The sequence below is a fragment of the Meleagris gallopavo genome, chromosome 1 (assembly GCF_905368555.1).
Source record: "Meleagris gallopavo chromosome 1, MGAL_WU_HG_1.1, whole genome shotgun sequence".
Taxonomy (NCBI): Eukaryota; Metazoa; Chordata; class Aves; order Galliformes; family Phasianidae; genus Meleagris; species Meleagris gallopavo.
The window spans coordinates 60,759,522-60,773,495 of NC_139404.1; the positions used below are offsets into that span (position 1 = coordinate 60,759,522).

General features: G+C 39.0%; 1 protein-coding gene across 40 annotated transcripts in view; it reads left to right on the forward strand.

The window, feature by feature from the left end:
• CACNA1C (calcium voltage-gated channel subunit alpha1 C) overlaps positions 1 to 13,974 on the forward strand; it is a 473,299-nt gene that overhangs the window by 297,322 nt on the left and 162,003 nt on the right. For 38 of the 40 annotated variants that reach the window (XM_085230299.1, XM_085230338.1, XM_085230100.1 and 35 more), the window contains exons 6-7: positions 1,831 to 1,992; positions 4,126 to 4,322. In XM_085230299.1, the coding sequence (XP_085086425.1) occupies positions 1,831 to 1,992; positions 4,126 to 4,322 (359 nt within the window). Of the gene's footprint in view, positions 1 to 1,830; positions 1,993 to 4,125; positions 4,323 to 13,974 lie in introns of those variants that run through there. The other 2 variants (XM_085230330.1, XM_085230321.1) reach the window with 2 other exon arrangements.

Below are 13,974 nucleotides of genomic sequence, written 5' to 3' on the forward strand. Positions count from 1 at the left end.
TTAAGAAAAATAATTGAGGGCAAATTACATAAGACCTGATATTAGAACTTTTGACCTTGTAATCTTGGCTATAATTTGGATTAGCAAGGCTAATCGCTAAAAATTAGGACCTTTCTGTGCTTTAGTATTGATTTATTTGAATCTACAAATGTTTTAATTTGGGTTTGGGGTGTTGTTTTTTTGTTTGTTTGTTTGTTTGTTTTAAGGTTCATAACCATATGTAGTCTTTTAACTTCCTTGTACTTGTTTCCATTGTCTAGAGGAAAGTAGGACATTGTTTTAATTTTCTAGTGAACATCAGATTCTCTACTGCTATAAAGTACTGGAGGGACGTTGATGTGGACTGTAATTTATTTTGTGTATATACTTAGAATTAATAGGCTGAATGAGGCAAGCAGTGAGGAGAACAGGTTGATTGCCTCATGTAATCACAGTGCTATTTTCCCGCTGAGATTAACTATCCAAATAAGTACCTCAGGGTAACCGAGCAAACTGAGCAACCAGAGCATCCCATTCTTGTCCAGGATTATTTTTGAACCTGACAGTATTGCCCTTCATGTAAGGATCTCCTTAAGAAATCTGGCATATTTCATATAGAATTTTTCTTCCTTGGGATGCTAGCCTGAACAATTGATGGGTAAGTGAACTGACTGCAAACATCTGAAGAACTGTTCTGACTGGAAGAAGCTAGTGGCCGACTTTGGATTGTGAGCAGTGAGTGATCTTGCTAGCCTGGCAGCTGATGCCACCCTTGATTGCATCTGTTGCATTCTATCTCATAGCTGGGGAGCAAACACAAGGCCTTAGCTGTGAATTGACAAGTGGATTGCTCGTGAGTGAAAGTATTAAAAATTTGCAAAAAAAAAAAGAAAGAAAGAAAGAAAGGAAGGAAGAAATAAATAAAGAAAGAAAAAGTAATAAAAATGAGTATCCAAGTTCTAATATGATAAATTTTCAAAGTTAATTGTTATCACATACTCTCTTGGCAGATGTATCACAGACATTTCCAACTCATGAATCACATTTTTCAAAAATCACAGCTAATACCAACTTCTCTGAAGAGATGACAGCATTTGCAGGAGACACTAATGGCTTCTGGCTCTTAGTCATTGCAAAATCATGAGCTTGTAATTGCTCTGATTTGGCTATTTGTAGACTATTGAGTTCTAGAGGTCTCTCAATATTTCCGAGATTCATAGCTTCACAATGACAGTGGTTGCCATCACTGCCACCAGTGATGATAACTTTAAGACCTTGTAATTCTGAATTCTTACTAAATGCTTCCGACGCTGCCTGGTTGTACAAAAGGAGACAGAGAAGAACATGAGTGTGCAGCTTGTGTCAGGCTCACCTCTGAAAGAACTCAGAAGTGCAGCAGGGACACAAACTCAGTTTGCTGTCTCCCCATGCTCTGCGGTGTGGCTCTGTGGCACCCCACCATTCATCCTCTTGCACATCTCACTGCACTTGTCCTGCTTCAGTTCTGATTGTTCTTCAGTCTTCCCAAGTTTTAACTCCTAAATACCCTCTTGGAAACACCCTAGGTCTGACTTTCAAGAGCAGCCAGAACACTTAATGTATTCCTCTCCAGAGTGATGGCATTTCAGTGACAGGCAATACCTGTCTTACTTTAGCCCTTACCTTTAGTGGTAAGCTGCTGAGATGCTTGGAATCTTCTGGAGGGAAGATGCTTATATCATCAAGGTAATTAGTTCAGGTAAGGGGGTAAGAATTAAAAATGACATTATTGTTCAATTTACAGCTTCTCAAGGTGCCTTCTATAAATTTTGTTCTCTTGCTGATAAGTGCTTCCTTCTGCTCTCTCTGCAGGTCTCCAGGTGGTTTTAAATTCAATTATCAAGGCCATGGTCCCTTTGTTGCATATTGCCCTGCTGGTGCTGTTTGTCATCATTATCTATGCCATCATTGGACTGGAATTATTCATGGGAAAGATGCATAAGACCTGCTACCACGTGCAAGGGGGGCTGATAGGTAAGAGGAATGTTTGTTGGCATGGAGCCCTGTTCCTTTGTTTTTTGTCTCTTAATGAAGATTTTTACCAGTGTGTTCATGACAGGAGGGAGGTTTTATGCAGCCATGTGACAGTCCATGTGTGCTGGTGAAAATAACAGCAAATACTGAGCAACCACTTATTAGGATCCTAAAGTTCAAGGAGCGGGAGAAAGAGTGCTTTGGTGCTGCAAGTCTACTGTTGCAGTAAAATGAAATCTCTGGGATGATCAGAAACACCCTTTTTCACAAGACCAGCTCCTTCATTGGTTGAATACATCAGTCACTGTCTTTAATTTAATTTAATTTTAATCTTTATTGATAATCTGGGTGAGGGGATTGAGTGCACAGCCAAAAAGTTTGCTGATTACACCAAGCTCGGAGAAAGTGTTGATCTGTCTGAAGGTAGGAAAGCCCTACAGAGGGATCTGGACAGGCTGGATTGCTGGGTTGAGGCAAATAGGATGAAGTTCAATGAGACGAGGCAAATAGGATGAAGTTCAATGAGACCAAGTGCTGGATCTTGCACTTTAGTCACAACAACGCTAAGCAACACTTCAGGCTTTGGGAAGACTGACTGGAAAGCTGCCTGCAGGAAAAGGATCTGGGGTGTTGGTCAATGCTTGGCTGAACATGAACCAGCAGTGTGCCCAGGTGGTGAAGAAGGCCAATGGCATCCTGGCTTGTATCAGAAATAGCACAGCCAGCAGGAGCAGGGAGGTGACCGTCTCCCTGTACTTAGCTCTGCTAAGGCTACATCTTGAGTACTGTGTTCAGTTTCAGGCCCCTCACTACAAAAAAGACATTGAACCCGAAATATTTCCAGAGAAGGGCAGTGGAGCTGTGAGGTGTCTGCAGCATGAGTCTTATGAGTCAGAGCTGAGGGAACTGAGATTGTTATTGCCCTCTATGACTCCATGAAAGGAGGTTGTGATGAGGTGCAGGTTTGCTGCTTATCTCAGGTGATAGCAATAGGATGAGAGGGAATGGCCTCTAGTTGTGCCAGGGAAGGTTCAGGTTAGACATTAGGAAAAACTTATTCTCTGAAAGAGTGATGAGGCATTAGAATAGGATGCCTGAGGAGGTGGGGGAGTCACCATCCCTGGAAGTGTTTAAAGAAAGGGTAGAAGTAGTATTTAGGAACATGGTTTAGCAGGAAGCATTGTGGTAGTTTGACAGTTGGACTAGATGACCTTAGAGGTCTTTTCCAACCTTTATGATTCTATGATAATTTCATTTATTTTCATCTTGAGCATTCCATTTTTGGCCAGTATATTAAAGCTACAAGAAGAACTGTCAATCACTGCTGAACACAGTAGTGGACAAAGTAGTGGACCTTTGCCACACAGAATAAGAAACAAACATAATTGCCTGCTCCCCTGAACATAGATACCTGCATCTGTTACAGATGCAGCACAAGACTCTGAAATCTGTGTATCACTCTATTTCAGGAGTTTTTGTACCTATAAGAATCTTTGTTCTTATTATTATTTTTCATAAAGTAATGCATTTAGGCAAACTTGATGTAAGGCTGCTCAGATCTTTGAAAACATTTGTACAGAATAAAGGATGGATAATCAAGCATTAGAGTCTTACAGAGCTTCTTCTACTGGGCTATTGATAAAATGCTACATAACTTCTAAACTCTGAAAGAGCAGAGCCCCAGAGACTTGCTGCTGTAATTTAGTATTACCCCAGTGCCAGGTGACTGCCAGATGAAAGCACTGGTTATAACTTGCAGCCTAAAGACTTGAAGTAATGTTTCCTCTCGTATTGAAAGGTGTTATTTCTTTCTCTTAGGAGGATAAGTGTTTAATAATAATAATAATAATAATAATAATAATAACAACAATTTTTAAAAGTACATTTTAGTTTTGACTGTAAAATTTGACAGCTTAGCCATTTCTTTCTTTTTCTTTTTTTTACGAAAAGAAAGAGAAGCACAACAAAAAAGCCCTTTGATTGAAAATAATAGTTTCTAGTGTATTTTAAGAGAAGTCTGTCAAATTCATTGCACAATATACTTGTTAAAATCAGCTAGCTTTCACTTGCTTATCACTATGTCAAACAGCAATTAATTCTCTTCATCTCTGTTCTCTCCCTCCTCTCCTTAAGATACACCTGCAGAAGATGACCCATCTCCCTGTGCCCCCCAGTCTGCACATGGGCGGCAGTGCCAGAATGGAACCGAGTGCAAGGCAGGCTGGGAGGGACCCAAGCACGGCATTACAAACTTTGACAATTTTGCTTTTGCCATGCTGACAGTGTTTCAGTGCATCACAATGGAGGGGTGGACAGATGTACTCTACTGGGTACGTATCCGAAAATGATAACTGAAAGGCCTGCTCTCCATCAGTTTTGAAACTTTGGGCATTAGCTCGAGCTTTGTTTTTTATGCTTGTTCTTAATAGTGAAGGCTTGGTTGCTAGTATGGAGCTTTAATTAACTCAGAATATGGATGAAATGGGAGGGTTTAGATGGTACAGTTAAATCAAATGTAAACACTGATTTTAAACTGATGTTACAGTGTTGAAAGATGGCACAAGGCTTACTAGCTGGCATGTGGCTTATTGCTCTGAAGATTTGCAGTGTACCTTTGTTGACCAGAATGTCATATAACGACCCTCTTTGTGGGGTTTCTATCCCATGCATCTCCAGATTTGTAATATAGAACTAGATGTTATATCCATGGCAACAAAGGCACTATGCTGATATGCTCATAGGTCTCACAAACCCTTCTTCATGCCAGCATGACTCCTGATTATAACTTCTATCCTAATACTAATTCTTCATTCTCTCCTAAGTTTGATACTTGTGTTGGTTATATATTTAATAACAACAACAACAAAAAAAATCATAATCTTTAATCTAAATGTAGAATTCTAAATGAAACCTCACCTTTTCCTTTACCCTAAATCTGAAACTTTCAATGCCTTTAGTTTCTACCTTGTAATTCCTAACATGTTGGAGGATTCAGTGGAAACACAATTAGGCTATAGGAATTAAAATCAGATTTGGCCTGCACTTGTAAACCAGATATAAACATGATTAGATTCAGCTCTTGCAGTCAACTTTTGCACAAATACTTTCTGGTCCGGGCATTTAATTCACACACAGTTCACTCCTGACTGCACAAGGCTAAGCTAGGCTATTTTTTGACAGCTGGAATGTTATGACACTTGGTTCTCCAAGATGGTAGGAATTCCAGGGCATGATGGAATTTAACCTGAGAAGACCCAAAACACATGAAAGGGTAATCTGGACTGAAGCCTGACTGAAGCTTGCACCGTTACTCAACATTAGCTTCTCTCTTAAACAAGAACCTGAAGCTGTATTCTACCCAGCAGTGGGTTAGGGTTTACAAGATTTTACTTTGAAGATTTAGCTTATCTGCAATAGATATTGTTTGTGTGGAACGGCTAACAGTTGTCCTCTTATCCTCTTAAATTTAGATTAGAACTGTGTCTCTAACTTCCTTCTAATGCCTGAGATAAAGGGCAGAGATCAAACCACAAGGAGAGTCCGAATCACAGAACACAGAAATTGGCTTTACTTGAAGGGAGAATAGAAATTAATAAAATAATAAAGAACAGAAGGAACTGGGCAAAACTATTCTACTGCTCAACTATGGCTATTATATAACATACCTGTCTTTTTATCACATTAAGTTCACGTTCCACCAATCTCCTAGCACTATCTGTCTTTGTGTAATTGAGAGGATTTATGTAAAGTTCAGGGGAAATAGAGAGTAAAAGATATCAGAAATAACAACAAAAATAGCTTTGGCAGTGCATGCCATTTAGTATTGCAAAAGCTGACCACAAGTTATCATAATTTTCTTCGTTTTACAAAAGGCCTTACCAATCCCCGCAATTTTGATTCTATGTGTCATTTGCATGACTGGATGTGAATCTTTCAGAACTCAGTTATCAGTTATCTAATATGAGAAGCCAAGAGCATATACTCATTGCTAAATGTTTTCCACCATGACTGCTGCAGACGGCTTGACTTTTTTATGGCGTCCCTGCAACAACCTGGATAATAGCTGTTGGCTTTTATTTGACTTTCAGCCAGCTTTTTCTCCAAATTACTGAGTTCTTTTTCCTTAAGAGACAGTATGGCAAACTGAGAACTGAAATTAATATAGACTGATTATCATTATTTTTAGGGGCATCTGCATAGTTAGACTTTTAGGCTATGGCTTTGACAGAACACTTGCTTTAGAAACAAAAGTAATATTTTCTATCTTCAGTTCATAGTTATTCCTAGACAACACTACAAAATAGAGTTAGCACTTCAGTCATAATTTTGGTAACCAAGAAGGAGTAAATTTAATATGTAGAAAATTATAATAATAATAACAAAAAAAAAACAAAACAAAACAAACAAAAAAAAAAAACCACCATATCATCTATGCTTCAAGGCTGTGAAGTACCACATTTGAGTAAACACCTAAGCACTTGAAATGACAGACGCATTCACTTCAGCTGACGTAACCAATTCTAAGAGTATTGTTGTCCTATGTCAGGTTTTGCCTCTTTGTTTTATAATGACAAAGTAGATAGAAGTCATCGCTGACCAGTGTTTGCTGTACAATGGAGTAGATATCTGAGATATGATGAGTATTTCTTTCAGCAAAGAGGAAATGGGGGCAAATGTTAATTGGAAAGTTACTATAGGGCACACCTGTGAGAAGTACTGTGGGTTTAATATTCATATGTAGAAACTATATCTATACATTCACACTGCAATTTCATGTGTGGATGCTTCAAACTATTTCTGATATGTTTTATACAGGAAGTTTTATAGTCCATGCAAAGGGAATTCCAGCTTAAGCTATCCAGATAAATAGAAATAGTAGTTCTGGATGGTAAAGAATAGAAAAGATGCAACATTTCAATTTGAGAGTGAATTAAAAAAAACAGTAGTTAGTAGTACAGGATGTAAATATGCATTCTTAAACTATGTGCAAGCCATCATTTCCTTAGTGAAGCCTGACTCATATATAACTCCACTTCCCAACCTTTGCATTTTTCTGCCAAGTGGACTTGGGGTTTACAACCCATTGGAGACTGCATCTCAAGAGGGCAGAACTAGGCTGTTCTCTTCTCAAGTTGATAATATTTTGAAAGATCCCTTGCATCTACAGTGAGGTCATAGAAATTAAACTTGCTTTATTAGGAGATACACTTAATGAAAATAAGAAATATAGACTTAAACATCTCCACTCTCCAATTGCATTCTGAGAGAGAAATTCGGAATAAGAAAGGGTTGTCTGCAATTCAGACAATTTTGTGGCTGAAATCAATAGCTGATGCTTTTCAGAAGTCATTTCTTGAACTTAATGATGTAAGCTAATGGATTATTTTTAAAAGTGCTAAGCATTCAAAGTTTGAGCTGACTGTTAGGTTTTTAGCTCCTCAAAAATCCAGTGGAGATACCAAGTTCTGGTTCTGATCCTGCTGAGTTCAATGGCCAATTTCCAATTAATTTCAAAAGGTCAAGTTCTCAAATTCTACTTTGTTAAATCTTCATTATACTGTCTAGATGTTCCATTTGCAGTCATATGTACATGAAGACTAGATAGATAGATGGCTGTTCAGGGCCTTTGTGTCTGTTGTGCTGGTCTTCCAAGGACATACGTGTTGATGTAAGGTGTTTTCTTTGCTCTTTCCTTAAATCTGAAAATTATATCTTGACCTGAAACTCAGCAGAACAGATAAGGCTCTCGCCTGACTTAGTTGGCTGGAAATGTTTTGTCAATGAAGTAATTTCATTGGTTTGAGTGATGGGAGCTTAGCATGTTTCAGCATGTTGCCCTGGAAAATAAAATTATTAATGTCATGAAACTCATGTTTGTCTTATACCACACTTTTCAAGGTTAAACCTGCATGTTTAAAAACTAGAAAGCTGTATGACTTTCCACAAGCCCTGGACTATTTCTCCACTGAAGTAGCTTCCCAGTTTTTATCTTCAGTTTCTTGTTTCCTTCTTCATGCTTTCCTTCATGTCTCCTTCAACTTTCACATTTGTAGTGAAGCCTGTCTCCTCTCTCACAGAGTACTATTTTCCAACCTGATTCATAAACTCACAAAGAGATAATCAGAGACAGGAAAGCAATGAACTTGTATTCCCTAGAAGGACTTGACATCAATGAGATCAATACGTTTTCCAATCTCCTCTCTCATTCAGCAGATAAGAGGTGTGAATAGATTGACTTCTTTTGAAATGTGAAAGAAAAATGTTAGGGGAAAACAGTTGGACTTGGACTGCTCTAGTGTCAGGTAGATAATTACTTACATGGAGACAATTTTTTATATAAAATGAGTACGTTGGATAGGATGCAAATCTTTACAAAGCAAACTTGTTTGCTTTATCCTGAATGATCTTTGTTGAGGAGAGAGCTAAGTACTTGTAGGATTTTATCTCATACACTGCCTCAACCTTCCCAGGTTTGCTTTGTTCCACTATAGCTGCTAGGTGGCTTTGTCTCACACACAGTCAGATCATAGAATTATTGGAGATTCACAGTCACTTCTACACATAATTTTTCTTATGTTTTGGAGAAATTATTTTCAAGACCCTCCTTAATGTGTGATCAGCCATCCTTGGCTGCGTGCTCCCTTGTGAAGACACCAGCGTCCATTTTTGAAGACCGTTCAGTCTTGGGAACTTTCAGCAGCAGATGCAAATCCAAATGTTACACACAGAGTCATTTGGTATTTAGTAATCAGCCTTTGCTGCAGTCCCTTATTCCTTACTGTCTTGTTGACTAAGAAGGGAAATTAATCCCTGTGCAGTTTGTAACAGCCTATTTAGAAATTTGTAGGCATTTGTTGGGTTCCCTTAATCTTTTTTTTTTTTTTTTTTTTTTCCAATCTGAGTAGATTCTGTTCTTTTAGCCTCCCCTAATGGGACTCTCTTTTAATTATTTTTGATAAGTTTTTTACTGTCCTTCAGGGGAAGCTTCACTTTTGAGTTAAATACAGCTTGGACTATGCCATGTCTTGAGAAAGGCTTTCCTCTTCATGTGAAATCTGCTTTCTGCATGCAAAACTGTCCACTGCCACCTCAGTCCTAAGTGCCTGGTCTCTCCACTCCCTTGCAATTACATGATTGTATACATAAATGAAACAAGATGTGCAAAACAGACAGGAATATTATTGCATTGAGCTGTTCATACTGCTGGGTAATGGAGAACCTCGCCCTGGGTTGTTCTGCACACAGCTTGGCCATTGCAGCTTGAATTCTAGGATGGAGTAATTCTACTTTCTCTACTTGATTATTAATAAAGAGCAACCTTGAGCCTGCCATCGTTTCTAGAATACTGGCTTCGTCCCATGTCATTTGGACAATGCATTAGAAAGCTTCATTGAATCTGAAAATAGCATGCAGTGCCTCCAGGGACAGTTTACCTGAAGGCTCTGACTGTAAACTAAAGACTGTATTATTATAAATGGCCTAAGGCCAGCTCTGGATCAGATCCAGGGCACTAACTTGTCTCTGGAAGAGAAGCCTGAACTGGCACATAGCAGATTGACCCCTTCAAATTTAACTGAATAATCTTTGGTAGACTTCCCCAGCCTGTGGGCAAGACAACACTTCAGTAATCAAAGACAGCACAGTAGAGCCACCACAGAGTAGTGAGAGTGAATCAGTCAAAATGTTTAGAAGCATTGCATCTCCAAGAACAGCATGGACATTAGATGCAGTGTGTCAGACAGACTATCCTGGAAGAGCCTTCCATCTCTGAATCTGCGAGATAATACTTCCAAGAATCACTAAATGGAGCTTGAAACTGGAGCTCACAATCAACCTTACAATCCCTGTCATGAAATTAAAATAGGGAACAAACAGAACAACAAGTATAATTTACTTTGCTGACAGCAATGAAACATCTTTTGAGCTTTTCTCATCCCTCCGCAGCCTGTTGCATCCAATGAGGAAGATGTGAGGAATACAGTGCTACTGCCACAAAGTGGAAGACGTTAAAAGCAAAGTTGCAACCCCCAATTTTCACCAGCTGTGTTTTTCCTTGTAATCTTTTATTCTCGTAGTGCTTAGGCTTGATTTAGTAAGGCTTTCCATACAAGAGAATGATCTAAGAATATATGTGTCTACATGTTTCCATGGTGTTTATTCCCCGTCCACCCCCATCCCTCCAAGAAAGTGCTGGGCTTTTATTGTTGTGGGGTTGAGGTTTTTTAATCATCTTTTTGGCAGGGTTTGGCATGGATGTGAAAAATTAACAAAGAATAAGCACGCAAGTATAAGCAACCTATCTCTGGTATTGCGGAGTTTTTTTTCTTCTCCATCTGCTGTAACTGTGGTGGGTAAGGAGAGAGGGCCTACAGTTCAGAGCACTGAAGGGCCACAGTATTAATGCCCTGGAAAAGTACAGTCCATGCTCAATTGGCATGAATGCTGACTTGAACCTGTTTTCCTTTTTCTCATGAACAACTGCATATGCAACTGTCTTGGTTGTCTGTAGTGCTGCCTCGAGCATAACAGCAGTGACTAGCTGTTTGCCACTTGCCACAGAAACCTACTGCTGAACATTTGCTTTATGCAAAAGCATACTAATTGTGTGAAATGAGGATTTCATGAGCCCTTCAGGCCTCAACTTTGGGCTTCTCAGTCCTATTCCTCCATATGAAGAGAAGCTCTCTATTAAAAATAAGCATTTTCATGGGGTGGTAATGGGTGGTGTTAGTGGAGGTCCTGTGCCCAGTGCTCCTGCGTAGGAAGGACTTCTTTAACAGCCCTGTCATTCTGTTGCCCTTTCTCTGTTCTTTCTTGTTTTGTTCTACTGTTGACTCTTTCCTAATTGCTGATGTCTAATCACCATGGAGACTTTCCTTGTCTTTAATCTTTTATCCCAGAGCCATAAAATTAAGAGCTAAGCTACTGGACACTTCTATGTGACCTAGAATTTTCAGTGCCTGTTTGTGGGTGCACTGCTTGGGCCCTACTACCAGTTTTTCAAAAACTGGTGATCACTGTCTGCTGAAAAAATTGTCTTCAGTGATGTTAAATTTGGACCTAGATCCATCAGGCAGATTCGTAAATAACAGACTGGTTTATTATTTTGTCCCCAGGAAAGAAAAAGACTGGAGAATATGTCCAAGGTCAGAACAGCTTGAGATCTGACTATTTGTAATTCTTACGTGTGAGTTTGGTTTTGTTTCAGTATCTTGTCTTCAAGACATAAGACAAAACAACCAGTTCTTCCCCAGTCTTACTGTGAATAATAAGATCTTTCCTGCCTGTACAGAGAATTTGTCCATTAATATTGACTTTCTTCACTGATTTACATGGGATTTATGCCTGCACAGAACTTGCAGACCCTCAGATGTGTGATCATGCTGTGATACCTGATTTACCTGCTCTTGTGGCTTCCTCTACAACTGTTGTCTTCTAACATATAAACTGCACTCAGACTGGAGGCCTAAAAATGTTTGGGACATCTCCCTAAAGATAGAAAGTGACAAGAATTATAAAATTAAAATCTGGGGGCTCATCACTGCAGAACACCTCCACTTTTTAAAGCATATCTAGGAGTCACACCTGGACAGTGTGTTCATCTTATTCATATAGTATTTCTGCTAAGACTCTCAAGAAAAAGAGAAGGAGAGGCCTTGTCTGCTTGCACACAGCTGCACCTCATTTAGGTTTCCCTATAGTAGTTCCTTCAGTGAACCTCAAGTGAATGGGTAGCATACCTATCAGATACTGTGAGGTCCGGATATGAAACATTTTATTTCAGACTTTTGGGTGTGATTTCACAACCAGAAGCTGGATTCATCATCTAAAATACAGAATGAATTCCTACGAATATCATAGATTGGGATACTGGCTACAAAATAAAGTAGGATACTCCAAGTTGCAAAAAAGATAAAAGAAAAAAAAAACAACACAAAAAACAGTCAACAGTCCCACGTCCCTTTAGTAAAGAAGGTAGAGATTATGTACAGCTCACAATACCATTCCGCATTACCTTTATTTTTAAGGACTTTATTGAACATGTAAATCAATGAACGATATGTACTTGTGTACTCTTGTGTGTGCAGCAATCGGTGCTCTTCATATATATTTGTTGTAGAATTTGCTATCAGTCTGCACTGAGATAAATAGAAGCAGTTATAAAATTGCAATACAATAAAACAGGCAGAAAATCCTTTCTGGATAATCAACCATGCAAATGTAAGTACAAAATAAACAGAGACAGAAAGGGAAAGCCTAGAATTCTAGGGTGAAATGAAATCTTTAGATTTGGAAACCCACCATCCCAGGGGATATTTCCAACCCTGAAATCAGCATTTTATTCTTTTGGAGTGAATTTCCAAAGCCTTTAAAAGATGAAAAGGTTTTTAAATAGCTAAACAGCGGTAAGAGATGCAACTGCTGCAGTAGCTTTAATGAAAGAGCTGTGAGCCCAGTGGCTAAATAGCCTTTGGGCTTTTGGATGACTTTTTCAAAGATCAACCTTTTCCTTTTAAAAGAGGAGGAAAAAAAGAAGAAAAAAAAAGAAAAAAAAAAAAAGAAGCTGTACACGTAGGAACAAGGCAACACACACAAAGCTCTGTGATTTTTGCCTCTGGAGGCCTAAATTCAAATCCTAATTAAGTCACACAAATCAAAATAATTTTTGGAGGTCACTACTTGCCATTTCTGCAAGTCACAAATTCACCAAACAAGCTAACTTCTATAATCAGCCACATGAGAGAATGGAAAGCTTTAATGGGTGATGGTCTCTGGTTAGAGATCTGACTTCAGCAAGACACTGCAGACAGTTCAGTGGCATAAATCTTCTCAAAGTAGGTCTGCTGCTGAGGATCCTAAAAGAGTGGTGCAGTAAGGAAGCAAAGATAATGTCACTATTGATGTTAGCTGTTGCATAGGGATGAGACAGGGAAAAGGGTCTGACAGCCACCTATATCAGCAAGCAAAGTGGATCAAGAACAGAGTCATGGGGTATTAGAGTCTATTTGTGGTAAGCCTTGGAGACCTGCTCAGTCTGTGCCTTGCAACTTTTATAAGAGCTCTGCATGGATCAGTGTATGGTCAGTTCTTTCCATGCTGGACTGGATAGCCACCCTTAAAAAGCAAAACACCACCACACTTATGAGGGAATAATTTAGAGGGGATTACTCACAACCTCGGAGAGCAACAGATGCAATACAGTGTAGAATATGAGTTGCTTTATCACTTAACAGTAGATTAATAGCAATATTTCACTTTTGAGTTAAAATAGGCCAAAGAAAAATTTTAAACAAAAATGCATGTGTGCAAATATAAGCTGAGACATTCCTGTATGGAGAGGTTTTGATTTGTCATTAGTGTTCCATTTGTTCTGTTTTTGAAAGTTTGTAGAGAGGTTTTTTGAAGTTGGGTCCCAAAATGTTGTTTTTAGGTTGGTGTCACTGCTAGAACAGTAACAAAGAAGGGGGGAAATACTCTGGAATCCCCAGGTCAGTTTGTTCAATCTCCTATTTTTTCAGAAACACTGGAATCAACCTATAGCTGGACACATTTTAAGTGTGTTTCATGCCTCTCTGTTCATTGTTGCCCTCAAGGATGTCCATGTACTCTGTACGCTGAAGGATGAGTTTTGATCTTCCACTAACATAGGTCCAGTTCTCTGCCTACAATGAAGTCTGTCTAAAACTAAAACTTTGTCAAAAAAGGGTCTGAATTGCTCATGCAAGTACAGAAACCCAGAAACTTTAGTGACAGTTATTAGATATCTCCTGATTGAATGGCTTGGGTTGGAAGGGACCCCAAGGAACATCAGGTTCCAACCCCCCTGCCACAGACAGGACCACCAACCTCCAGATCTGGTACTAGACCAGGTTGCCCAAGAATGTCCTGAATCTGCCTATATTTTCCATGCAGTGCTATAGGTTTTATGGAAAATGGTTTATGTAGTTGAAACGGAAGAATTGAGATAAATTGGCCTGGTCA